The sequence below is a fragment of the Euphorbia lathyris genome, chromosome 6, assembly GCF_963576675.1.
Source record: "Euphorbia lathyris chromosome 6, ddEupLath1.1, whole genome shotgun sequence".
NCBI classification, from domain to species: domain Eukaryota; kingdom Viridiplantae; phylum Streptophyta; class Magnoliopsida; order Malpighiales; family Euphorbiaceae; genus Euphorbia; species Euphorbia lathyris.
Genome location: NC_088915.1, coordinates 85,019,922 through 85,047,703, shown reverse-complemented (window position 1 = coordinate 85,047,703; position 27,782 = coordinate 85,019,922). Strand labels below are relative to the sequence as shown.

At 38.1% G+C, this 27,782-nt stretch overlaps 2 protein-coding genes across 4 annotated transcripts; one reads left to right on the top strand and one right to left on the bottom strand.

Moving 5' to 3' along the window:
* The first annotated feature begins 6,864 nt into the window (after positions 1–6,864).
* LOC136232111 (uncharacterized) lies at positions 6,865–10,984 on the top strand. Of its 2 annotated transcripts, none has more exons than XM_066021147.1 (2): positions 6,865–7,044; positions 9,232–10,984. In XM_066021147.1, the coding sequence occupies exon 2, from the start codon at positions 9,280–9,282 to the stop codon at positions 10,675–10,677; it is 1,398 nt and encodes a 465-aa protein (XP_065877219.1). In that variant the 5' UTR covers positions 6,865–7,044; positions 9,232–9,279; the 3' UTR covers positions 10,678–10,984. The 2 variants fall into 2 exon arrangements, with proteins under 2 accessions (XP_065877219.1, XP_065877218.1); XM_066021146.1 differs by having other exon boundaries at positions 9,229–10,984.
* Positions 10,985–19,818: 8,834 nt separating this feature from the next.
* Positions 19,819–23,836, bottom strand: LOC136234075 (polyadenylate-binding protein RBP45-like). Of its 2 annotated transcripts, none has more exons than XM_066023839.1 (6): positions 23,357–23,836; positions 22,534–23,011; positions 20,689–20,741; positions 20,481–20,611; positions 20,298–20,394; positions 19,819–20,214 (listed from the first exon to the last, which is right to left on the bottom strand). In XM_066023839.1, the coding sequence occupies exons 1-6, from the start codon at positions 23,729–23,731 to the stop codon at positions 19,990–19,992; spliced, it is 1,359 nt and encodes a 452-aa protein (XP_065879911.1). In that variant the 5' UTR covers positions 23,732–23,836; the 3' UTR covers positions 19,819–19,989. The 2 variants fall into 2 exon arrangements, with proteins under 2 accessions (XP_065879911.1, XP_065879912.1); XM_066023840.1 differs by having other exon boundaries at positions 19,819–20,208.
* Positions 23,837–27,782: the final 3,946 nt, after the last annotated feature.

Below are 27,782 nucleotides of genomic sequence, written 5' to 3'. Positions count from 1 at the left end.
AAGGGAGCATCTAGATCAGATAGAAGATCGCAGGGACCAATCCTATGTGCGCATGGCTGCATATAAACAGCGGATCGCAGCTTACCATGATAAAAACGCCAAGCTTGTGGATCTAAATGTGGGTGATCTTGTGCTCCAAAAGGCTGACAAAGTCCAGTCTCGAGAAGGTAAGGGCAAGTTAGGGCTCAACTGGACGGGTCCATATCAGATAGTGGACAAAATTGGATTCGCCACATTTAAAATCCAAGACATGGAGAGCAACACACTGCCACGCACATGGAACCTCCAAAATCTCCGCAAATATTTTGTCAGAAAATGAAGTGTACACACGGTCTTGAGTACTCTTTTTCCTTTAATAAGCTTTTTCCCATGAGGTTTTTCTTATTAAAGGTTTTAACGAGGCTCACCTATAAGACCTACTTGCTGTAATAAAACATTTCTCCCATTAATAAACATCGTTTGTTCTACTATTTATATTCTTTTTAAAGTTTATTATAGAAATATCAATATTCCAGTCTTAAAAAGAAAGAGGGCATCCAACGCTCTCCACATTTACAACGTATCGCTATCTTATAGCTACGTTCTTTTCGCCTTAAAGACATAAGAACATCAATCTTACGGGCGGATCCGTCTCTAAGCGGATCCCAATCTCCAATAGAGTTAAAACGATCCTTGGACGCAAGGTCTTTACACTCTCTTATCCTTCCCAGAGAAGGATTCACAAGTCCTACGGGCGGATCACTTCACCTCAAAGATAGGTAGCAAATTGATCCCCTGGGCAGCTTTACTTCCTCTAGAGGGAATAGAACAGCTTCTAACCTTCACAAAGGTTCATACAATGGAGTATGGCTGGCCACCTACTCCAAATCCTAGATGCCTATATATATATTTCCTTACGCAAACGTAAAGGTAAAATAACATAGCTTCCATAAAGGATTAAAGCAAATTGTACTTAAAAGCGTTTTTACAATGTCACGAATAAAAACAAACTAAGTAACAATGGGAGCATCCTCCTTCGCGCTTTCCTTGCTCACGACGCTTGCTTGGGGATCTTCCTTCTCCACATCCACAGATACGCCAGCCGGGGATACCTCCTTATCCACAGAGGATGTGGGGCCAAGGGGAAGAGTCTGGTCAAGAATCGGACCTTCATCCGCCTTAGGGGGAACCTCCTCAAGCTCATCTAACGTGACAGTAGTGGATGGCTTGGTTTCCTCCATAGGCCCCTTCATCCATCTCCGAACATAATCACGGAGGTACTCCTTAGCATCTGACATTTTGTCGAATTTCGCCACGTCCTCTGGTTCGGGGACGGTGAATTGCGGATCTGTGAAATTAGTCTCAGGATGCACCAGCGAGAAGTACGCCATGAGCATTTCGCCGTAATAAAAGGCTTGCTCACCCGCCATATATTCAGCTTCTCCAAGGGCGTCCTCGTGGCTTTTGGCATCAGACACTATCTTTGCCTTTAACTTCTCAATTTCTACGTCCCTAAGAACCAAGGCGGCTGTGGCGGAAGCAAGGTTTGCATTAGCGGAAGCAAGGTTTGCATTAACAGAAGCGATATTCGCATTGGCTTCCGCTACCTCTTTCTCTAACTTCTCGATGGTTGCCTTATCCGCCACATTTTGGAGGAGTTCTGTTTCCATGGTACGCATGCGAGAATACAACTGTCAAAAACAAACAATTCAGTCAAAAAGCAAAAGGGAATGAAGGACCAGTATTTTTCGCAAAACGGAATCCTTGCTAAAGGAACTCACCATGAGGAGCTCCGTTTTCCCCTTTTGCGCATGAATGGAACCAGGAATCTGGTTATGGTTCCTCTGCACTTCGCCCACCTGAACCAAGGCCTCATCCAAATCGTTTAGAATGGATTCATTCTCGAAAGAACCTTGGGCTCCAAATTTGGCGGACCAGTATCCACCAATATCGGGCTTCGCCGTCTACACAAACGTTCGAGGGTCAGAACTCAAGTCCAAAACTTGATGAACAAATAAAGATCAAAGGTAACCTACCTGTGCAATCGTGCGCGCCCGACGGCGCGAGACGCGCCCCGGCGGCCATTGGGCGAGCGTCCAACAACGTCGGGCGAACGCCCAACGATCGTTGGGCGTCGCCCATTCTTCCGGGGATCCGATTTCCTATAAAAGGCACGGATCCCCATTCATTTGAAGGGGGGATCCTTTTTTTGGAAGGATTTTCTCACTCTAGACATTTTTAGAGAGAGAAAATTTATTTTTTGGGAAAAAACATTTTTTTTCCTAAAAATTCCAAATCTCCTAAAAGTTAAAATTTTATCAAAAAACATCGGGAAGCACGATTCGTGGAATCAATCGCCGTCAACCGTCAATACCGAACTTAAGGTATTATCCGAGGACTAGACTCTTTTATTTTACTTAATTTATTTCCTTCTTTTATTTATTTTTATGTTATGTTTTTATTTATTTAGTTATTCATTTATTTTATCACTTTTTATTTAATTTTGGGTATTTATTTAATTTTCATCTCGTGTTGAATAAAATTGGGTTTTATTTTAAAATAAAAAACCTCGTTTTGATATCCCAATACGAACCGTGATCCGATAAAAAGGTAGTTCGGGTATTGAAAACGTTGTAATTATAAGTTTTTTAATTTAAAGAAATTTCCAAATAATGTTTTAAAATAAAAACGCCGTTTTAGGAACTTCCGTTATTGACTATGACCCATTTTTGGTAGTTCGGAAATCCAAAACGATTGAATTAGACTTAATTTAAAGCTTTTGAATAAATCTGGAAACAATTGGAGTGCTGCTGTAATTTTCCGTTTCTGTAACTAATTTTGTTTACCGACAGAAAATCCGTCGGTAAATCTGCTGGAATGTAAAAAATGCTGTTTTGGTCCCTGTTTCTTAACTTTTAAGCTTTTGGTCCTTTGTATATATATGTGTATTTATGTAATATATATTTTCAAACTATTTTTAGACATTTGATACATATAGTTATTTAGAATGTTTATATATCATTTTTTATTTTATTTTAAATATAAGTATATGTATATATATATTTTCTTTTATTTTTCCTTTACTTAAATGGTAATGAATTTTATTTTAAAATGATATTTACTTGGGTGTTTTGGGAGTGATTAATTAGTAGACATTTTGTGGATAAATGGATATTATTTTGACATTTAAATTACATTAGGTATGTATATATATAGCTTTGGGCTATTTGGGCTATATTAGTTATTATTAGATAAAATTATTTAGGGGACAAATGATATTTTCTTATTTAGGGGTTTTATTTATTATTTTCACATATTTAAAGTAAAAATGTATTATATTTAGTATTTTCATATACGTATTATATAGTATCTTTTCATTAACCTTTATTTCATGTTTCTTTTTGGCTAAAATGTATATATATATATGCATATATTATTTTCTTTATTCTTTTGGTCATTCATGGGTCCATGTTTCAAATGGGCTTTTATTTGGGAGTGAGTTTGGATTTAATATGTTTATTATTGTAATTATGACAAGTAAAGAATCCATTGAGTGAAAAGGGGAAAATAAATCACAAAAAGAGTTTTCAATTTAATTATCTAAACTAAAGGTTTTTTAGAGGTTCCTAATGTAGATAAATAGTGTCTTCTTGACATTTTAAATCATTTCTTAAAACATCACGTTTTAAAACCTTAGTCCGTTCCAACGACGGATTAAGCGAACCTTGTAATTAAAATCGTTTTCATTATAAATAATAGAGTTTTGAATCGTTTTCTTAAATGATTTGTACAAAATAAATTGACTTGTATGCTTAACCACGTTTTCTTATTAAAGGTTTTTACCTTAATGTTTTCAAACACTTGAGTCGTTCCAACGGCGATTCAGGCGGACTTCATCAAACGGGGTTTTGAAACGTACCTAAATCATTCCAACGGCGATTAAGGTGCGAACCATGTAAATGAACTCGTTTTGGGGGAAATGAGTTAGTATAGAATTAACACGCAACGCGAAATGTAAATCACGTTGTAAATAAATCACTTCTTCCTTCTTCCCCTCTCTTTTATATGTATATTGAACTGATGTAAATGGGTGATTCTTTACTAAAGTGGCTTTTCAATAATATATGCTCAAAACGGTTTCCAAAATGAGAAAAAAAAGGTTTCAAATGAATTTTAAACTTAAAGAAGTATACGATTAGTCCGTTATCGCCTAACATGCTGAGTAGGAGGCCGGTGGTTCATAACCGGGCGATGTCGAGGTGCCTAGTAGCCTTTCTCCGGAAAGGAGCTAGCCTTCTCGGCTCGTACCTAAGTTTCCCGAACCCACACCGGTCTCCCGCAAGGGATCGGTGTTCATTTTCCCATTCGTGGGTGGCGACTCTTCCATATCTCCGAGCTCCAGTCCTGCCGAGCAGCTTGATTCCACGATTGGTTGCTTTCGGCGCCAATCACCGCTTACGTCGCCATGAGGTGTCCACCCCCCGGTCCGCCCGGGAGATTAGGCCGCGGCACCTCGTCTAACACCTGCCAAGGAAAACATTAAAGTAATCAAAGTTCACGAAGAAATGAAAGGTACCTTGGTCAAATTGCGTAATCTTTGAGTAAATGAATTGATCCCCTTCCCGGCGAATCAATGGAATATCACTCATCATGAAAGCTAAGGCATCCGCATATGTCCATGCATCCGCCTTGATCTGCTTCATGAGCTCCGCCACCTTCTCATCACTATCCGTTAAAATTCGCATATCGCCCGCCATATGTAACGGCCTGGGATTCCAAAATGAAGGAAAACCCAGTGGTTCGCCATCTTTTATCTTCACATAGAAGAATCTCTCATCCCAGCAATGAACATTGGACATTTTGTCACTAAAGGGCGAATACACTCCGAATTTGGCGAACGAAAGATAGGATTCGGACTTCCGTTTTGATGGTTTGTGAAAAGCTCTAAAGATACGACCCGTATATACTACTCCTAAATTTGAGGCGAGGTAGCAGTCTAAAGCGATATCCAACCAGCAGTTGGGATGTAGCTGGCTAACCGTGATGTCAAAGTAGGAGAGGATGTCCGCCATCATCTTTGGAAGAGGAAGTCGGAATCCTCTCTCCACGTGACTCCAGTATACTGTAAGGAAACCGCTAGGCGGACAGGAAGGACGTTGATGAGATGCGGCAAGCTGAGTCTCATAGTTCCTGATCCAGGGGAAGCGATTCGCCAGATCCACTAGATCCGCGGTGCTCATACGAGACGGAGTAGACTCTGCTCGAGGATTCTTTTTCTTAGGAGGAATTGAAGAAGAGGCCATTGTCCCCGGAAACCACCTAGATGCACTGGCCGGAACGGCGCCGGAGACAGAAGTAAAAAGAGCCGGGTTCCTAGTGGAACGAGTTTGGTAATGATTACGCACCGAGTTACTAAACCCAGCTAAATCAGAGTTAATCGTGCCCTCGGAAGAAGAAGAGTTCTCCGATGACGAAGTAGCCCAACTAAAATCGACTTCTATTTCGGGAGAAGAAGATGAATTAAAAAGTTCTGAAGTTGATCTAGAAGATGAAGACGAACTTCTAAACATCCAGAGAAAAGTTAAACAAAAGAAAATAAACTTACATGAGCTTGGTGCGAAACTCTGAAAAATTCCTAGAAAAAGCTTCAAGCAATAGAGAAAAAACGAAGAAGTGAAGAAGAAAGGGAAAACGAGAGAGGAAGAAGAAAGTTTTCTCCTTCCTAGGACAGTGTGTCCACTACACGTGTCATTCATCCATTGGCATTGAACAGTGTGCTCATTAATGCAGGTGTTTATGACGGCGCGCGGAAGATCAAAAGCCCTAAAGGACTTTAAGGACATTTTGGGGGGGCTTTTGATAACATCGTGATATTAACCCGAGGACTAAAAGGGATATTCACCTCAAGAACGCCGCGTAATGATCCCCAAAGGGGAGCTGGCAGGCGGATCTCCATGGATCTGTTCTGAGAGATCCGCTGGCGGACCTATGAGGTGAATCTCTTCATTCACCTGATTCGCCACTATAACGGCTGGCCGCCGACTCGGTCATAAAGATCATTAATGAGTAATCAATTAGCTAACTGCCAGGTTAGAGATACCTCGTAACCGCCATTAATAGAGCATTAATGGAGACCTTCTAGTTACCTGAAGGTTACAACTTCACAGCTATATATAGCCTGATTCCCTAGGTTATCAAGGTACACATTCTTACAACCTTTGTCAGTTCAGTTTGTTTCCTTGAATCATCTTACTGACTTTGGCATCGGAGCTTCCCCCCGTCGAACCCAACGACCCCCCCACAGGGACGGACGTTGACCAGAATTTCGCTACCTATTATCAAATATAAAAGTCATTCAATTTCACATTTCTTAACGTTTGATCATTAAACTTTAACTAACATCTCAAACTATTCGTTAACGATGTCAAAACGAAAATCTTCAAGAATTAAAGTTATTTAGAACGATATTTATCTCTCCAAAAATTAACTTTCTCTCTTAACCAAACAACGGCTAAATGAACTCAAAACGAAAATTTTAAAGAATTAAAGTTTTATTATAATATCATCAATTCTTCGGATTTTTTTATGTTGAGGTTATTAACAGTAATTTTACGGCATTGATTGAAGTTTAGTGGTTATAATATTAAAAAATATAAAATTTAATGTTGTATTTTAAAGTTTAGTGGCACAGCTAAAATATGGACCAAGTTCAGTGGTCATAGGTGTAATTTACCTACTAATTTATGTCCATGGAAGTCAAGCCAAAACGTTAATTTTGGCGTTTTTCATAATTATACACATTTAATGGGAGCAATTTACAATTTTACATTATTTAGGGTTTCCAGCATTTCAATACTTTTTCTCGATCCCTATTTATATAATACACTCGTTTTTTACCTTTTCGTCTTCCTCCAAATCCAAATTCTGATTAATGGCTTAAAATTTACTTATTTTGATTATAATCTGCAATATCGGTTCGAGAATTTTATACTCTTCTCATATCGATTAAAGATTTGATCCATTTGGCGATTTATTGATTGTTCTTCCTCTCCAAGTGTCAACGAGGTAGTGAAGATCTTCCTAACTCTAGTGATTGTGAAGTGCAAAATTTCTTTTAGGAAAAAGCTTTGGATTCGAACTGTTATTGGAATTTTAGATCTGATCTGGTATGATTTTGTTCATGCATTTGCAATTAATCCAAATACGAATCGACGATCCCTCGTTTTCCGAACGGGAAATATCTGAATCTGAATCTGAATCTTGTACGTTTACTATCATGTTCCGCACATTTGCTGATGAAATTTGATGTTCTGTGTTTCAGAAACCTCAATTTTGACAAATATTGATAGTTTTATTGCTATCATATTCGATAAACTGACCTGAACAAAAGAAAATTGCTATGTTGCACGAAAACTCTTCTTCAATCAAGTTTTGTATCGGTTTCCTTTTCAGTTTCATTTCAGATTCTGTATGTTTTGAAGATTATGCTTTATAAATAAAGTGTTCTGATGTCTGGTTTCTGTTTTCATTTCAATTGCCCCGGCTATGTTGCATGAAAACTCTTCTTCAGCTTGGTGTGTCGGTTTAGGTTTCAGTTTTATAAATGGGAGGCTATGTTTGGTGTCCCGGTATGCTTTGAAGACTATGTTTTGTTTTGGTATGGGGTTTTCATTTCCATTGAACTTTTCTATTCTACTGTTATAATTTCAGAAATCTTTTCGTGTTTCATGCCCGGTTTTTTAATTTCCATTTTCGCTGTCTATTTGTGTGCAATATATATATATATATATATATATATATATATATATATATTGAATCTAACCTATACTGTATGTAAACTGAAATTGATATCGGATGTGAAACGCTAATGAAGAAGAGAGTAAGGTTGCACCTAGGATTTAGGATTGACTCAAGGTTGTATATGCAGGTGATATCCTAGGATTGAGTTTTTGTAATGAGGATATTTAAGTTAGTAGAAGAGATCAGTGGAAATAAAGAATAGCTAAAATAATGTGTTGTGTGCAGATAATGTCTCCCATCCTTACTTGGTGGGGACCACAATGCCTAGTGGAGTGTTTTCTCATACTTGTATCCTGTCCAGTCAGACAGTTGTGGTGGGTTTTGGGGTTGAGAAATTCTACAGTAGTTCGGGTAGTCCCGAACAGTTCGGGACTAGGGATGGAGCAGGAGGGGGAGTTAGGGGGCTTGAGCACTCGTTAATCGCTGGAGAAGTTGAAAATTCTATAGAATTATATACGGGGTTTTAAATTTTTTTAAAACATCTAAATAATATCAATTTAGCGACCTACAAGATGAGCCGAGCCACTCATGAGTGGTTTGGTATTTGGTTCGATAAAAGTTCGTTCGTGTTCGGTTTGATTTATAAACGAGTCGAGCTTGAACAGAGCGAAACTTGATTCGAAAACTCGGAGCAGACTCGATTATAGGTTTATGAATAAGCTCATGAGTAAGCTCGATTATATTGTTCATGAACACACTCGTAAGTAAGTTTGGTTCGATTATTTTTTTAATAATAATATTTCTATAAATTGTGAAATATAAAACAACGTAATTTTGTGTAAAATTTAGTTTTATAGGTTTTTAATTATATAGTTTTGTGTTAAAAAAATTTCAAATCAATATAATTCATGAACATAATTAATGAGTTGTTCGCGATCGAATCGAATTATAACGAATTGCTCTCGAGCAAAGCTCGTGAATGAGCTCGTTAACAAGCTTACGGACAAAATATTGAATTTAGACTCGTCAATTTTTCTGACTAACCAAATTTGAGCAGTTCAAAAATTGGCTCGAGTGAATTCTAAATCCGTTACAGTTTAGGATCAATTCAGTGCTGACATGTCATCATCACAATGTCCTAAATTATTTTAGTATAGTCAAGAATTTTTTGAGATTGAGGATATTGTTGGTCCACGTGGAAGGTGGCTATGACTTGGCAATTTTGCTTTTATCAGTAGCATATGCTGACATTTGAATTATATATATATATATATATATATATATATATAGCTTTATGTTGACCTTTTGGTCCACATGGTCTTAGTCATAATTATTTCCAAGTCCTGCTATTTCTTTTTTTATTTCACATGCTTTCTATTCTTAGATATAATGGTGTTATGTGATTTCTATATTCCCGAACAAAAAGAACAATTGTGTTAAATAGATTTTTTCCTTGTCATTTGAGCTTATTGTGGATGATCGTACCATTATGTGATTTTATTTTTGCAGCAGAAACTTTTGTATCCAAGTAACATAATCCGGTTACTGTCGAATTCGGAGATGAACCCAAACAGTCAAATGTCAAACTCTTCTTCAGCAGCAGACCCCCCTTTGAAGCGCAAGCGCGGTCGTCCTCGGAAAGACGAGAGCCTCGTGCAACCCGAGACCGTTGTTCCTCCAGTGCCTATAGTTGACAGTTTGAAAAGGAACAAACAATGTGCAGACACAACAGACACAACTTCTGCTATTGACAATGAAATGGTTGGTCAAGTGGTTTCCGGTGTCATCGAGGGCTCATTCGAAGCCGGATATCTTCTCAAGGTTAAGGTAGGTGATAACGACACGCATCTGAGAGGCGTCGTGTTTCTACCAGGAACATTTGCCCCCTTAACGCCCTCAAACGATGTGGCTCCTGAAGTGAAAATGTACAAAAGAACAGAAATGCCAATACCGGTTCAAAGCCCTCCAGCCGCAGACCAATGTGATAAGCAAGCTACGGAGGCGCAAAATTTTACGCCAATGCTCGATGTCCGAGTGGAAGGACTAACTTCGGAACTTCAATCGAGTATTCCTATTGCATCGGAGAACCAACAGGTTGCTGCTGTGCTTCCTTTGACTGATAACCTGCCGCGGATGAGTAGTGCAGGGTCCTCGTTTGGAGGCCCGCAGCAGATTCTTGAGACGGGGCTCGGAAGCTCATCTGCCTTGCCACGGATAGGGCATGAGAAAGTTGTTGAACATGATGATTTGTTGAAAGCATTTGAAGCCTCTTTAACAAAAGTTGCTAATGCAAATGCAGCAGCAGCCACTGAGCAGTCGAAATCGACGCCAACGCCTCCTTCAATCGGTCGTTCTCCTGACAGAACCGTTAATCTCGAGCTTCAGATTCAACATCAGGCTGTAGACGATGATCTTAAGCCGCAAAATGCACCCGAACATGGAGTTAAAACTCAAAACATTGAGCACAATCAAGCCCTAATCTCTGCTGAAACATTAGGAATAGCAAATTGGATGGAAAAACCGGAACCTGCTCCACCAGAACTTCAGAATATCGCTATTTCCGAGGCGTCCAAGGTAAACGGAAAGCCTGAAAGTCATGCTGATAACAATGCAGAGGCAGAGTCAACGTCTGCGCCTATTACGAGCCTGCCAGTAACGCTGTTTGATAGAGAACCGATGACTTCTGCACCGAAGACCAACACCGAAGGATCTATTCTACAAATGATGATTCAACCGCAGCTTTGTATTTCGTCCGGTACTGAGAGCATCATGAAGGTGAACGTAGATTCCGCGCCTGTGACAAGCTTGAATGTGAGTCTTTTCGAGAGAGCTGACAATCCTCCATCCGAATCCAAACTTGTTTCTGATAAACCTGAGCCTCAGAATCGATTCTGCAGCTCGTCTGGCATTGGCGAAGCACGCGATTCTGCTTCTACGAACAGAATCGTAGGCGATTAGATGAAAATTATATAAGCATTTCTTGAATTAGATAAACAGAAAAGCTATGATTGATGCATACTTTGATACACGATTTTGGTTTTCAGGTTCAGGATTTTGTTATGTATGATGGAATTCTTTTTGTCTGATGATTCACATATACGTGTAGGAGTGAGATCAGTTCGGTTCCATTCGTGAATTTGAAAACTTCCAGAATTGTAGAGATTTTACAAATAGAATTTCCGAATTTGATTGTGTTTAAAAATTAGGTCCGTTTGTTTCTATTTTTTGTAACTGATTTTTGCACAACTTATCTTAGTAAAATATAGTTCGCTTCAATTCAATACGTATTCAATGATTTAGAGCATGTTTGTTCTTTTTCTCTCATGTTTATTGTTTTACTTGTAACACTAGATTTAAAAGTGTTTGGTCATAAATAGAAGATAACTCGTGGTTGCTCTACTATATGTAATTATCTTATACACAACTGATATTTCTAAGAGATTAACGTATCTGAGTCAAAACATTTTGAGACGCGGACACGTCTAGATACAATGCTAAATCTATATCCTTTCTTTCTTCTTTTAAATGCGGAAATACGACGACGCCTTGGAGAAAAAGATCCTTGAGTTAATTATATTATTCTTTTTTAAAGCGGAATAAAACATTTCAAAACGCAAAAATATTCATACTATATCTTATATTTTTTTAAACATCACCTTTCATACTCGTATTTACTTCAGTGTTTTACATGTACGGCAATGTTCACATGCATTCTGACTGATCCAATAAATTTGGCCAGACACATTTAATCTAGGTTTTATTAGAATCTTAGAGTCGAGATTAAAATCATCCATAATGTAAATTCTTTGTAGATATATATGAGTGGTTATTATCTATTACTATGTAGTTGCATTTGGTTCATGTAATGGAATAGAATAGAATAGAACACGATAAGTATTAGGCTTAATATATCAGTTGCTCCTTGAACTTGTCCAAAAAGGTTGATTGGCCCCTGAACTATATAATGTCTTATTAGCCCTCTAAACTTGCTTAAATAGTCATGATTAAGTCTCTAAATCTATAAAAACGTCATAAAAATATATAAAAAGAAAGTTAATTTGTTTTAAAGACTTAAAATCACGAATTATGCCTTTATTTTTTAAGTTTTGATTTTTTTTTACGGATTTAGACAAATTGCAATGTATATTACTTTAAACAAGTTTAAAGAATAAATGAATCACTGTAAGCAAGTTCAAGGAGGCAATATGTCACTTTAAACAAATTCAGGTGATTAATAGGTTATTTTAAGCAAGTTGAGGGACTAACAAGATATTATATAGGTTGTCAATTAAACTTTCTGGACAAGTTCAGGGGCTTTTGATATCTTAAGTCGAAGTATTACCAAAGAATAAAATATGAAAAAATTGAATAAGTATTTCTTAGAAATAATTATTTATATATTTGGTTGATGGAATGAGATAAGGTGATAAGGTGAAATGACTAGTTTCTTAATTTAAAAGACAATCTTAGTATAATTTCTTATTAATTTTAATAATTACTATCAAATATTCAAATAATACACTTTAATTTATATTATTTAAAAAAACGTAAAAAATGATATAAGAGAAAACAATGAAAAACGTGAAAATCATAAAAAAAAAAGGATAAAAACATGAAATTGTGAAAAGTGAAAAAAAAATAGTAAAAACGCGAAAAAGTGGAAAAGCAAAAAAATGTGAAAACAGTATAAAAAAAAATGCAAACAAGACGATAAAAAACACGAAAACTGAAAAAACAATAAAAATGTGCAAAAAAATCATGAAAACATAAAAAAACCCATAAAGGCGGTGTACATTGTTTTTCTCATTTTTTCACGTTTTCAAAATTTCCATGTTTTTTTTTATTTTGCACATTCTAACTGTTTTTCACGTTTTCCCTTTTTTTTCGTTTTTCATTATTTTCATGATTCGTCGGTTTTTACATTTTTTAGGTTTTGTTTTTCAGTTTTCGCGTTTTTTTTACCATTATTGTGTTTTTTCACGCTTGCTTTTCGTAGTTTTCAATGTTTTCCGGTTTTATCATTTTTCACGTTTTTCTGTTTTCACATTTTTCATATATTTACCATTTTCCATGTTTTTTTTTTGTGTGTGTGTGTATTTTTTTTATCATTTTTCACGTTTTTCCTTTTTGAAGATAAAAATTAAGGATTTGAAGTATACGAGATTTAAAAAATTGATAAATGGGTAATTTTAGAAACGAAAAAAATAGTTATTAAAGTGAAAAATTCTTAATCTACCAAAGTGTAGAATACATATTCCTGAAATAATGAATCAAAGTAAGGAATAACTATTCTATTACTATTCCATAAACTATACAAGTGATATAGTGTCGTTTTGTTCGTGGAACGGAAAATGAAATAGAATATGTATTATCAAGTAATAAAATATGAAAGAATATAACAGACATTCCTTAAGAATAATTATTCCTTTGTTTGGTTGATGGAATGAGATAATATTTTTTTTAACTAAAAGGATGGGACGTGAAGGAAAGGTCGGACATCCCAACTAGGTTGGCACCCCCAGCACACTTCCAACAACCCGAATATTATTAATAAGAAAAGGAAAAATACAATGAATAAGAAGAGGGAGAAGAGAATAAAAAAAACAAGGAAAAAAATAAAAAATAAAAGAATTAAGGTAAACGAATATGTGCTAAGCCACAAATGTCATCAAACACTAAGGACTGGCAGAAATAAGGAGCAGACGACCACCATACAATCGACGCCGCCGCCTTGCCAAAGTTTGCTAACCTATCCGCCGCCTGATTACCCTCCCTGAAAATGTGAGTGATTCGACAGTTCATAGCGGAGACTCAAGCTAAGCATATGCACCAGTCCTGCTTAACTATCCAGGGGACCTCCGCGGATTTTGCAAAAAGAAGATTAACAGCATAAAGCGAGTCCGATTCAATCCACAGACAATGCCACTCCCTTTCCCATGCCGTATCAACAACAAAAACAATAGCTAACAACTCCGCAACATGCGCATAAGTGTCGGGGATAGGAAAGGCGAAACATCCCTTGACGAAACCCCTGCAATTTCTGAAAATACCTCCAGCACCACCCATTCCGGGCGCACCAGATACAGCTCCGTCAGTATTAACTTTTGTCCATCCACTTGTTGGCCGAAGCCATCGCACCAACAGAAAGTCCGGAGCTGGCGGGGGACGTTCTCCGGGGCGGAACTCGCTGATCAGAATATGCAGACGACGCTACAAGATTTGGATCGAAGGGAGCTCATCTTCAAAAACTGCAGAATTTCTGGTTTCCAAATAAACCACAGACTGGTGATAATCGCATGATTCCAACCAAGCCGCAGCCCACGCCTGAGACGCACAGCACGCACCGACGAGAATAATTCAACGAAAGTCATACCACGACAGCAAAGCACACCAAACAGGTTAAAAACCATAAACCAAAGGTTCGTAGCTACCGGACAGACAACAAACAGGTGATCAATTGTTTCAACATTACACTTGCACAGCTCACATCTTGAGGCAATCTGAAAACCGCACCCTTGGATGCTTGTCTGAACCGAGATACGTTTATTAATAATAAGCCAGCAGACAACGGATCTAGGAGGGATAGCGGCATTCCAAAGGAACTTATACCAGTCAACAGGGGCAACAGACCGATGGCAACGATAAAGCTCACGCACCGTAAGCTTACCTGAAGCCGATGGCTTCCACACGCAGGTGTCCTGGTCCTCGATGTTTTGAAAAATCTGTCTGATATTAAACTGAACCTGCTCAGGCAATAGCTGCAAATTTGACCATTCGTTATCAGTGTGGTAGTTGCTGATCGGCTCAAAAAGCTTGCGTTGATCCTTAGTCAGAATTTCAAGCTGGTCAGCAACCGACGGGGAAATCCATAGTTCTGTCCAAAAGTTCAGGGAAGAATTACTCCCGAACCACCAGACCAATTCATTTCTAATCTGAGCAATGGCGTCTCGCGCAGAAGACCAAATCGCAGAGTTTGTTATATACCTTCGAGGGATCCTCGAATGCTCAAAGAATCGCGACCACAGCAAAGTGGGAATGAAAGAATTATTCTGGATTAAGTCCCAGCAAAACTTCTCGATCAAAGCAGAGTTGAAGATTTTAAAATCCTTGATCCCTAAACCACCCTCGTCCATCCTATTGCAGCAAATTTTCCATGGAACTGAGATCAGCTTCCGAGCGTCTCTGTCGCCAGTCCGAAGAAAGTTTCTGACAGCCTTGTTGATTTTGGAGAGAAGGGAGGCATGCCATTTATAAATAAAAAAATGAGTGAATCAAAGCACCTGTCAAAACGGCCTTGATAAGAGTGAGTCGGCCAGCAAATGATAGTGTCTTTCCCCGCCAGAGACTGAAATTAGCGAGGAACTTGTCCATTAGAGGCTGCAGAAATCTCTGCTTTGGGGCGCCTGATAGGGGTCAAAAACCCCTATCTTTGGGTACGGTTTTAGGACGGTTTTTAGCGTTATTTAGTTAATAAGCGAGCAATTCTCGCATTTAAATGCTTTTGTGTGAGTTAGTTAGAAATTGGAAATGTTTTATTTACTTTTCGTTGTTTAGGCTCGTTTTATGATCAATTTAGGCAAATACGGCCAAAATGGCATGCATAATATAATTCCGTTATCTTTTGAAGCTAATTGATCCGTCAAAAGTCGCACCAAACGAAGCGTTTGCTCAAAATAATCGATTGGTGGGTCAATTTAGCCTTTGGACTAATGCTATCTGGAGTTTTTGTGCATGCGTAGGGATAAGTTCGGGCGAAAAACACACTTTTGGCATTCAGCGACCGCGCAGAGGCATGCCGGGCAAGACTGCTCGACGAACTGGCCTATTTAGGCCAGCTCGCCGAGCTGGCCCTCAGGGGCCTGCTCGGGCGAGCAGGGAGCCTGCTCGCGACGAGCAGGGAGCCTGCTCGCCGAGCAGCTCGCCCTGCTCGGCGAGCAGACCTGCGGGAATTGGTCAAAAAGTCCAATTCCGCCCCCACGACTCCACGACCGGCCCCACGACTTCCTACCTGCATAAGGACACGAAATAGGTCAAGAAAAGGGCCCGAGCCGCGCCTATAAATAGGATTTTTCCAATGTAAATTAGACATCTTTTATCTTTGTAATTTTCTTAGCTTTCATCTTGAGAAATCCTCTCCACCTCCTCCATATCCTTCAAACCTCCATTGAAGACGCCTCCAAAGCTCCGCTCACCGAGGATTGCTCAAGCTCCATCCTTAAGTCCTAGGAAGACACCTGCATTGGTAGACAGGTTCCCTGAAAGGGATATTTCTTCTTTTATACTCTGTCTAGCCTTTGATCTATGTTATGAATCCTAGGCTCATTGTATCTTCGTGACAATACTTTTCATCTTTGATATATATTATAGTTTTGTTTATTCAATTATTTTGTTGCTTTAATCTTTGTCTTATTCTTTGTCTGATTGGTTTAACTCATTCGATAATCCCAAAATTAAGTTGGCACATATTGCGAGCTGAATCTGACCTAGTCAGTGCCTATAGGATTGACGACCCTATAGAAGATTAAGCCCAAATTACTGAGCCTTAGAGCTAGTTTCGGCCTTACAAGGGAATCACGAACTAGGGACCTCAGGAGGATAGGTAGGGTTAATCGCCTCGGACACAAGTGACTTAGATTAGGTTTTAATTCCGTTGTCTAAACAATCTATTTTCATTATCATCGTATCCCTTCATGTTCCTTCGGATAATTACATTGGTAAAAGATCACCTAGGAGTAGTTTAACTTAATTAGGGGTAGAGTAACTTAATTAGGCGTAGAATAACTTAGTTAGAATTAGATAACTTAGCTAGGAGTAGTATAATTCAATCTAGGAGTAGACTAACTTAAGAAAAATCAAACTCAAAACCCCCAAAGCCTAGATAACACCTAAGACCAAGTAGCTCGATACTTGCAGAAATAAATCCTGTGGACGATACCTGGACTTTTCCAGAATTTTATTACTTGATAACGACGGGGTACACTTATCCCTTAGTGAGTCTTCTCTGAAGGCGCATCAGCGCCTTGGAATAGGGGAACGCCAAGGTAGGAAAACGGGAGAGAAGCTTGCTTGATACCCAATATATTCATCAGTCTTCTTCGTCGATGACTGCTGATATGATTCCCAAAAATTGCCTCGGATTTATCCCAATTTACCGACTGACCCGAAACGGAAGCATAAAAATCAAAAAGCTCTCGAATACATCGCATATTGCTAGTCGTAGCTCTCCTAAACAACATCATATCATCCGCGTACAGTAGGTGCGACGGAAAGTTGGAATTCCCCGTGTAACCCATCGGAACATATCTTCCCTCTCTCACAAGACCGGCCATCCAACGGCTGAAGAAATCCTCAGCTAAACCAAAAAGAATAGGCGATAGCGGATCACCTTGGCGCACACCGCGAGAGCAGGCAAAGTAACCTTTACTGCCCCCACTGAATGATATAGAGATTCGAGCAGAGCGAAGAATTTCAAGGATCCAATTTCTAAAATGTAAAGAGAACCCAAAAGCCTCAAGCACAGCTAGCATAAAGTTCCAGTCTAGAGTATCGAAAGCTTTCTTAATATCTATTTTCAACGCCATATTCCCGCCAAAGCACTTCTTTTTTAACATATTTATTCCTTCAGATGTCGTTGCAATACAGTGATGAATGCTCCGACCATTAATGAACCCGAATTGATTTTCTGAAACAATCCCTAAGTCAAAAGACAATTTTACCCTAAGTGTAGGTTCTTATTTATTTTAAAAAATTTAACTACTAGAATCAATTTTTTAATTATTCAATGTGTATTATTTGAGGAAAAACGTGAAAAAGTAAAAATGGAAAAAACACAAAAAAAACGTTTAGAACATGAAAAATAGAAAAAAAAAACATTAGTGATAAAAGCATGAAAACACGAAAATACAAGAAAAAGAACCTTTTTTTATTATTATTGTTTATGCATTCAACTCATGATCTTACTTAGTATAATAAGTATCCTAATTCCTCTTATTTCCACTAAACAAACACTCGAGGAATCCTTTTTATCAAAGATGACAGGATCATCTCAGGACTATTTTGAGGTCTTAGGCGATATATAAATTTTAAACCCTTTGTATGTAAATAAAAATTTAAACTACATATATTTATATAATGTTTTTTTTTAAACATACTATACAAGTTTTAGAAATATATGAAATTAATTTTTTTTTATTAATGTGTCTATTTAAAAATTGTTCTATCATTTTGAGATAGAGAATCACTAACTAAATTTTTATATTCAATGTTATGTAATAAATAATATAGCTAATCCTTTTTATGTTTCTTAAGATATACTAGTATAAATTCGAGTAAATTAAACACAACAAACTAAAAGAGTAAATACAGTAAATTAATAAAAGATAGAGATAAAAGAAACCGACATTTAAAATATTAATTAATTGATAGTAGCTATAACTATATAAATAGAAAATTATTTATTTATTATAATTGGGATTCCAATTTTTTGGAGCTCTAAACAGCCGCCTCTTTTAACTAAAGGCGGAGACGGCCTTAAAAGGTGTATAGTAATAATAGTGGATTGCTATTCACCATCCCCAAATTACTTATCACCACCTCTTCTTCGACACGATAGAGGAAAACTAATGATTCTTTAGATGAGTATTTTTATTTAAAAATCGAATCGAAAACACGAGTTCCGTCTCTGAATTCGGAGACAAAACTCGTTGAATATGTGCTAAACGGGTGATTCACACCACCTGGCCTAGGCAGAAACGAATGAACTACCCGTTTCTGCCTAGGCCAGGTGGTGTGAATCACCCGTTTAGCACAATTTGGATGAATTTTTTTTATATACTAATTGGATCAGTTAGTTTTTGAAGACGAATTTCAATTAATGTAAATAGAAATTATAGTTATTCGATTTCCTCGACGTTCTTGAGTCCATTTTTCAGAAATCCAATTTTTGGCTAGAGAGAGAGAATGTTATTGAATGGAAAAATGAAGGGAACAATAACAAGTAATTTGAGTACAGTGAATAGCAAAACCCTAATAGCTCAACGAGCCCATAGCACTATTGGACCATTTGGTTCAGATGCATCAAGGTCTAGGACCAGTCTTATTTTTTTTTTTTCATTTTTTTGCGTTTTTATGGTTTTTCACAAAAAAATAAATAATAATTTTTCGTTTTCACTTTTTTTTTGTTTTTCACACTTCTATCGTTTTCATATTTTATCCAATTCTTTTTACCATTTTCTACGCGCGTGAAATGTGAAACAATCAATAAATATAAGATAGGTAATTTTGAAATTAAAAAAAAATATATATATATTTATAGAATAGTTATTCCTAGATTAAACTAAGATATGCTTATTCCACCAATTGTGAATTGTGAAATACAAATCGTATGGAGGGAAATGATATTATATTCATAGCCTATTTCATCATCAAATGGCACCTATAAGTTATAAATATATAAAAACGTATGAATCGAAGATATGCCGACCTCCCAAAAATAAAAGAAATAGATGAGAAGTTCACCATAGCCATCGAGGATAAATTAATCTATGGCCACTGAACTTTGCTCATTTTGTGTATGACCACGGGACTTTAAAACATAACATAAAAACTTTACACTAAATTACATTCATAGCCATTAATACCGTTCACCATAGCATATGCCATTTGATTTCTTTTTTTTTACTTCACAAACCAGAAAAATCACAAATTTAACTTTACCACTATAGGCTGATAGCTTTGTGCATGAATTATTACCGGATTGAATTCAGTTCACTGAGGCGTCCGTAATTTAATCAAACCGTTTTGATCATAAAAGGAATTATAGATCATTATTTATAGGAATAAAATAGAACATCTCAAGGGGCGGGGAAGGAATGGGGGGCAAATAAATTCCCAAGACCTTCAATGGGGATTCCGCGATTCCATTCCCACCCCTTCTGGGGGTCTCATTAAGGTCGGATAAGCAGGTACCCATCCACAAAACTCATATCCAATGAGCGAAAAATGAACTCGAGCCCACCTGACGAGCAAAATTAGCATGAACATTCACAGCAACACAAATTATGAATAGAAACAGCAAACCATGTAAAGAACACAATAAGGTAAATAATTGTGCAAAATTTAGCAAAATGGGGAAGGTTCTACAGTGCATATGCTATCAGAGTAAACAAACAACACAGCCTGAATTGGTTTACACAACCAGTAGATGGAACTGGCACAAGTACTCAGCAGCTACTATAAAATCAAAATAAACCAGACCTATATCAAAACCTCTTAGCTATATCCAACTTGTTGTTGTTGCTGGTGTTGCTGATAATTCCCGTACCCCGGATAGCCTCCATAGTAAGCAGCGGCAGCAGCAGCATTAGGATCCTGAGGAGCAGCTGCATATCCATAATTTTCATATCCTTGTGCTGCATATCCATAATAGCCACCACCAGCACCACCACCGCTACCACCACCAGCAGCTGCATTCCACTGACCACCTTCCGTCTGTGGCTAAAAACAACAATGCATAATCAGACCTAAGTCATAGTAATTCAGAGCGAAATGGGACTAAGAAATCAGGCGATGTGACGTACCTGTTTGTTTGAAGGGCTGCGTCCCCATGAAAGCCGGATGTTTTGTCCACTCAACTGAGCTCCATTCAACACCCGTAAGGCTTCCTCAGCACAGCTCCTGATACACACAGAAATGCGGATTAAAATACTAAACATGGTGTTGGGAGGTGTCAGGTGTGTGCATTACTTGGTGGATGAACTTACCGGTCAGCAAATTGAACAAAGCCACACCGTTTGCCTGTAGGAATCTTCACATGTAACAATTGCCCGTATTGACCAAAAAGATCTCTCAAATGGTCATCCGTAACATTAGAATCCAAATTTCCAACAAATATCTGTGTCAAGAAGTTGTGAGTACAACTACAAGGTGAAAAGGAATAATCATAATATCGGGAGTAAATAAAATTCTCACAGTTGTATTGCTGGGATCATTCTCGTTCTCTCCTTGAGAATTCTGATATGAAGCTGCATATGAAAACCGAATGTGAAAATGAACAAAAATAAGCAGTCTAAGGAGCTCAAATTACCCTCCAGAGACATTGCTGAGGGAAGTAGACAGATGCTAGACCCAGAAAAAGATTAACAGTTCTAAACAAGGTTAGAGGCGCTGGTGGATATCAGAATGTACCAACAAATAAAAGCAAAAATAGTCAGCATGAGAGAAGACCAACCAAATAGAAGTCAAAACATACTGCAAAATTGCATGAAATATCTCTTAATTTGATCCCCTATAAACCCAACTGACAAATAATCCTTAGCATAGAAGGCATCAAAAATTAATTAAGAAATTGGGAGAGATTTATACATTGCCATGAACTGTCCCGACATCAATATTAGTCTACTATATATAGCATGATGTAAGTAGCAAAATGAACCAAAAATCATGCAAAATGCTTCGGCAAGCGGACACTGGCCATGAACACCAAACTGAGAAACATCATGCCACATCAATGATGGAAGAATCTTGAAAGTATAATTTTTCATTTCCGTTGAGAAAATAGAGAGTTGATGCCAAAAGCCACTAATAATAATCCATCTAAGCTTATTACATGGAAGGAGAAATTTGACAAACAATTTTGTTATTAAGGCCCCGTTTGTTTATTTGCCAGGAAATATTGTTTTGGAAAATATTGGGCAACGGAAAAACAGGAAGTGGTGGGTGGCTACTATTTTCAAAAGGGTGAGAAGGAATTGAGTAGGGTTCCATAAACTTAGGAAAATGTTCTACTATTTTCAAAAGGGTGAAACATTTTCCTCACTTTATTCATATAATTTTCCTAACCAAATAAACACCAGAAAATAAGGAAAATTTTTTGATGCATAACATTTTCCGACAAACAAACGGGACCGAAAAATAAGAAAACAGGAAATGATAGGACAACAAGAGGTGTTATCCCTAGACAAAACGAATTGAGGAAATAATGAAGTGCAATTTGGAAACAGTGAAAACTAAAACCATCCCAGTGCAGTTCAAACTCACTGCATCACCAACCACACTCGCTCAGAAAGTACCTCAAAAAATTTAAATCTAACACCACCATAGCCATACAAATCTGTAATTAATAAAGTGACATGTATCTGTAAATAAAGATGGAATGGTACAGAAAAGAATTGAACTTTTGAGGAATTGAACGGGACATAGAACTAAAAAATAGCCCTCAATTAATGAAAAAAAAATGACGTATTACTGAACTGATAGATACTATACCAGTACAGTAACAGAATAAAACTCAATTGACAGCTGAACTAATAGAACTGAGAGAAAAGATACTCTGAAGAATGTAGCATAATAGAATGCCACATAAAAGCTTAAATAAAGGACAACACAAAAACTAAAAACTGACCGAGGAGAGTCACGCACTAAAGGGTAACCAATTCAGCTGAAAACAGTCCCAGGCCCCTAAGATGATAGAGCCTCTTTTCACCCTGCTTTAAGAGAACAGGAGTTTATAAGTTTTTGCATGTTTTAAGACTCTAATAGTATTTATTCTGCCTAAATCTTAATGGTAAGTACAGGAAGGAAATGACTTGGGAAACTGCTGCCTATCGTCGAAAATCGAAAGCATAACTGAGAGAAAACTTTAGAAAAATTGTTAACACAGCTTGATATTTCACAGCATATAATAATTAGAAATTCAGGAAAATGAATAATATTCTTACACACAAAATTCATGATCAAAAAAGCACTTTGATTGAACCCCAGGACCAACGAACATTCATTCATCGAATAAAAAACAAACATTACCAATAAGCTTACCTTTGGGATACTGCTGGCCACCACCAGTCACTGCCTTCTTATTTGTAGCTAGTCCTATTCTCATTGGCCTTGTTGAACAAAAAGCACCATTCATCTCAGTCATAGCACGCACCTGTTCACTTTCATCTCCAAACCGAACAAACCCATACCCCTTTGTACGTCCAGTGAGTCTATCAATGACAACCTTGGCACCTTTAGTTGAGGGGAAGCGCACCCTAAATGTTTCTTGTAGTTGATAGTCTGTAACATCAGCAGCCAAGTCTCCCACAAATATAGTGAAGTCAGGAGAATCATCACGCTTATCACCTCCACTAAAAGAGGCCCAGTTCAGCCTGAAACTCTGTTCACCATTTGGCATAGCGGTACCATTATATGTCTGAAGAACTCTCTCTGCAGCTCCGTGACTGTTAAACTCAATAAACCCATAACCCTCTACTTGACCTGTTTGCTTATTACGAATGACTTTAACAGAGACAACCTGCAAGAAACTAGAATTTTCAGTAATCCAGATTAAGTAAAAAAAAACACTGCCTTTCTTTATGATATCCGCAAGAAAGTGCATAGACACAAAATACAACAATATTTTTCTTGTTTGTGCAACACATTCATGCATTCAGAACAGATAAATTCTCAAAACCTTTATTCCAATTACGATTCCCTGCAATCTTTTATGTAACTATTTCCCAACCATAGCATCCAATGTTTAAAATCGAACGAAAAAAACAAAAGGTCACAGATCAAGTAAAATTAAATTAACACAATTAAATTGCTAAACGAAACAAAAGCATATCCTTCAAGGTCTCAAAAGGGTAAGACTTGGTACCTCGCCAGTGTGAGAAAAGCAGTTATGGAGATAATTCTCATCCATCCAGTACTGCAAATCACCGATCCAAAGCGTCCGAATCTCTTCGGCGCTACCAGGTTGACCTTGACCTTGTTGCTGAGCCTGCTGGGCTTGTTGTTGTTGCTGCTGCTGCTGCGGCGGCATAGCAGAGGGCATAGAAGGCTGGTGTCCCCACATAGCCTGCGGCGGAGGCTGAGACTGCGGCATCTGAGGCATCATCATCATGTAAGGCTGTGGTTGCTGGTATTGCTGTGGATGACCTTGCGGCGGCTGTTGACCGATTGAAGCCTGTTGCGGCGGTCCCATCGGTGGCTGTGAAGGAACCATACCTCCGGCTCCTGGCTGCTGCATCATGCCGTTAGAGAATACGGAGAAAGGAAGGAAGAGAGAAAGAGAGAACAAGAAACCCTAATTGCGTTTTGAAGAGATGAGATCTGAAGTCTTAACCCTAGATTTTTTTTTTTCTATCAATCAGTTATAGGACACGTAAATATAATACGTGGCAGATGCGGTTTCGAAAATATCTAGGAAATAATAAATTACGGACACGTCTAGGATACTTACCTTGCATCTTATATCTAGGAAATAATAAATTACGGACACGTCTAGGATAAATTACACTAAATAAATTTATATATTTATAATTAAATATTTATTTTAAAATATAAATTTTATTTTTTATAATTAAATTTTTGTATTTTTTAGATAGGTTTATATAGACTTTCAAGCCCGAGTCATCCCGATCTGAGCCGTCTAAATGGATAGTGTGCTAGGCTGGATTTAGGATGAGAATTTTTACATAAAAACCTGTTAGGTTCAGTCCGGCCAATGTATATATCTAATTTCCACTAAACTTTACTAATTGTCGGTATAGTCACTAAACTTTAAAATATAATATAAAAGTCACTCAATTTTACATTTTTTAATATGATAGCCACTAAACATTTAACTAACATCTTAAAATGACCGTTAATGACCTCAAAATAGAAATGTTTAAGAATTAGTTGTTTTGAAAGACATTTATCATGAAATCACATTTTTTATTTTTCTAAATTGCTATTTCAGGAGTTTTCTCTCTCTAAAAATTAATTTTGTCTCTCCAAACTAAACAACATCTGTAGTATTTAAAAACAAAAATTTTATAAATTAAAGTTGCTTAGAATATCTCCAATTCTTGAAATTTTTTATTTTGAGATCATCAATTGTTATTTTGAGCATTGATTAAAATTGAGTGATCATAATTTAAAAAGTGTAAAATTGAGTAATTTGTATATTACGTTTTAAAATTTAATTATCATATTGTAAAAATGAGTAAATTTTAATGGTCATGGTGTAACTTATCCCATAATTTTAAGCTAATTTGCATAAAAATATTTTTTCCAAAAGAAGTATACTAGGTAAATTTTTTTATAAATAGAATGTTTATGAGTCAGATTATATTGAGTTGGGAACTCAAGTCAAATATAACCCGCTATTAATTGAGAAAATAAATTATACTCAGGGTCGGCCCTGGGCTATGAAACGAGGGGCACCCACCCAGAGCTCATAACGATAAGGGGCCCAAAAAATATTTTTATAGTGTATTTATAAAATATTTTTATTGTGTATATATAAATACAGAGATGAACATATAATATTAAAATTAATTGGCTCAGTTGGTAGGAGGGGTTATCTAATGATTTCATTTTAGCTTTGAGGTTGAGGGTTCGAACCTCCTTCTTCACATTTTTTAATTACTTTCAAATATTTTTTCCTCTCCCACCTTATTTTATCACTATCAAATATATATTTTTTTCCCATTTATTGAGGTTGAGAGTTCAAACCTCATTCTTCCAATTTTTTAATTACTTTCAAATATTTTTTTCCTCTCCCACCTTATCTTATCACAATCAAATATATTTTTTCCCATTTATTTTCTGTAATTAATTGTTACTATAATTTTCATGTTTCCTTAAATCTAAATTATATAAATTGTATAAAAAAAATAACTATTCAATTTTTTCTCATTATTATTATTATTCAATTTTTTTTCTTACATTTAAATGTCAATTCATTTCCAAAAAAAAAAAAAATTAAATGTCAATCGGTGAAGGAGGCGGAGGTGCGAGCGGCGGGGAGGGGACTGGATGTGGATCTGGTGCCGGATGGTAGGACGGCGGAAGGAGGAAGGAAGTCGGAGGTATCTCCGCGTGGTAGAAGGATGAGCGGCGAACGGGTTCGTGATAGGTCGAGGGAGCGGGATCGGCCTGTGCGGATGGAGGGAGAGGGGCTAGATCCAGCGGAGGCTGGCGTTGGGGAGGCGATCTCTGGCTCGGATCGTAGCCGGGAGCGGAACTGGCCATCCGCAGCGCACGGGCCATCCGCGGCGTACGGTTTGGATGGAGGCGGAAGTTCGGCTGCTGGCATTTTCGGGATTCCGGTAGAGGTTGAGGGTGGGCAGGAGCGGGACTCTGGCTCGTATTCGGTGGTTGCGAGGCTCCCGAGCCCTGGGGAGGAGGTGGCCTGCACTGCGGCAGGAGTCGGCCCGGCTGGGGAATGCGGCACTCTGGCGCCTAGCGCTAGTGCAATTGCGGGCAGCGGAGCCGCGGGGGAGCCGGCAATTAGGGATGCTGCCCAAGTGAGGGCCCCGACGGTGCCCATTGGTACTAATTCAACTAGGGATTTTTGGTTCCCCCGTTGAGCGGGGAATTGGTCCAGGGGGCTGCGGGTCAATCTGCCTCTGGTGCTTTGGCTAATCATGTTGATTTTGTCCACCCTGGAATTGGCCTGGGGAAATTTTCCTGGAGAGATAAGGTGATGGGGGTGGTTGAGGAAGAACCCATGATGGAGGATGACAGTATCGGGGATGAGTCTGAGGAGTTCTTTTCCGACTCTGATGTGGAGGATGGTGAACAAGAGGACCCGCTGTGTCCGGTGATCCGTCTATCCTCTGAAGATAAACGTATCCTCAGAGCAAAATGGAAATTAGCCTTAATTGTCACTGTGCTTGGAAAAAGAATTAGCTTTAATTACTTTGCTCAGAGGATCCAGGCACAATGGGCAAAGAAAGGGAAGGTTACTATAACGGACTTAGAGAACGACTACTATGTCATTAAATTCACAAGGGCAGAAGATTATAATGCAGTTGTTAATGGTGGACCTTATATCATCTCCAATCATGTTTTGGCACTGAGGCCATGGGTCCCAAATTTTAATCCTCATAATTGCTCTGTGAGTAGGATCCTTACTTGGGTTAGATTCCCAGGTTTACCCATTGAATACTATAACGAGAGATTTCTGAATAAGATTGGTGGCCTGGTTGGGAAAGTTCACCATGTTGACAAAACTACCGTTGGGGCAGTGAGAGGCAAGTTTGCCATGGTTTGTATTGACATTGATCTTGCTAAGCCTCTTCTGTCTAAATTCTCCGTTCAGAATAAGGTCTTTCATATTGAATACGAAGGTATTCACAATATCTGCTATGAATGCGGTATGTTTGGCCATACTTATGATGGCTGCCCTAAAAGAAGGAAAGTGGTCGAGGAGGTGGTGGTGCCTATCATAGGTAGAGCTGAAGAGAGACAAGGTGAAGGGAAGAATTTTGGTCCCTGGATGCTGGCCAAAAGGTCAGCCAGAAGGAAGCCACGAGCAAATGCTACTCGGAATCAATTTCCAGATATCAGTAAGGAGTTGAGTTCTCTCCAAATTGCTCTTGAGATCAAGGCTAGGCCACCTGACATTAAGATTGGTGCTGGTGTTGACTCAGCTTCCGGTTCAGGATCTAGATTCAGAGTCCTATCTCTTGAGGAGGGACAGGATTCAGATTTATCTAATGAGCATATGGAGTTAAGCATGCCAGGCCTTGAGTCTGCTGAGCCAGCTACCATCCTAGGTGACTCTATTAATCCTCTTTTTGACTCCAAAGCTATTGCTAAGGGGATCTCCCAGATCATTGGCTCAACAGGGAAAGCGAAGCTTAATGAGGTTAGTAATTTGCAAACTCTTGTTAATGTCCCAATTGGGAAGTCTATAGGAGTAAATAAGTTGAATTTGAAGAAACCTAAGGCTAACCATAAAAAGAACCATAGTTCTTTGGATTCTTGGGATAAAAGAGGACCTGCTGGCACCTCTTCAAGGCTCTCAGGAGCCCCGAATAAATACCTGCTCTAGGGTTTGGGCTTGTGATCAATAGTCTTCCTTCTGATGGACTTTTTTGTTTGGAATGTTAGAGGTGCGGCTAGTAAGGCGACCCGCATCCATGTTAATGATCTTATTAAGCAATTTAATCCTTCTTGTTTTGCTCTTCTTGAAACCAAGGTTAGTGGTTCTAAAGCAGATGAGGTGGTTAAAAAGTTTAAGAATTGGAATTGTGTCAGATCGGAGGCTACTGGTCGGGCAGGGGGGATTTGGCTTTTTTGGAAGCCAG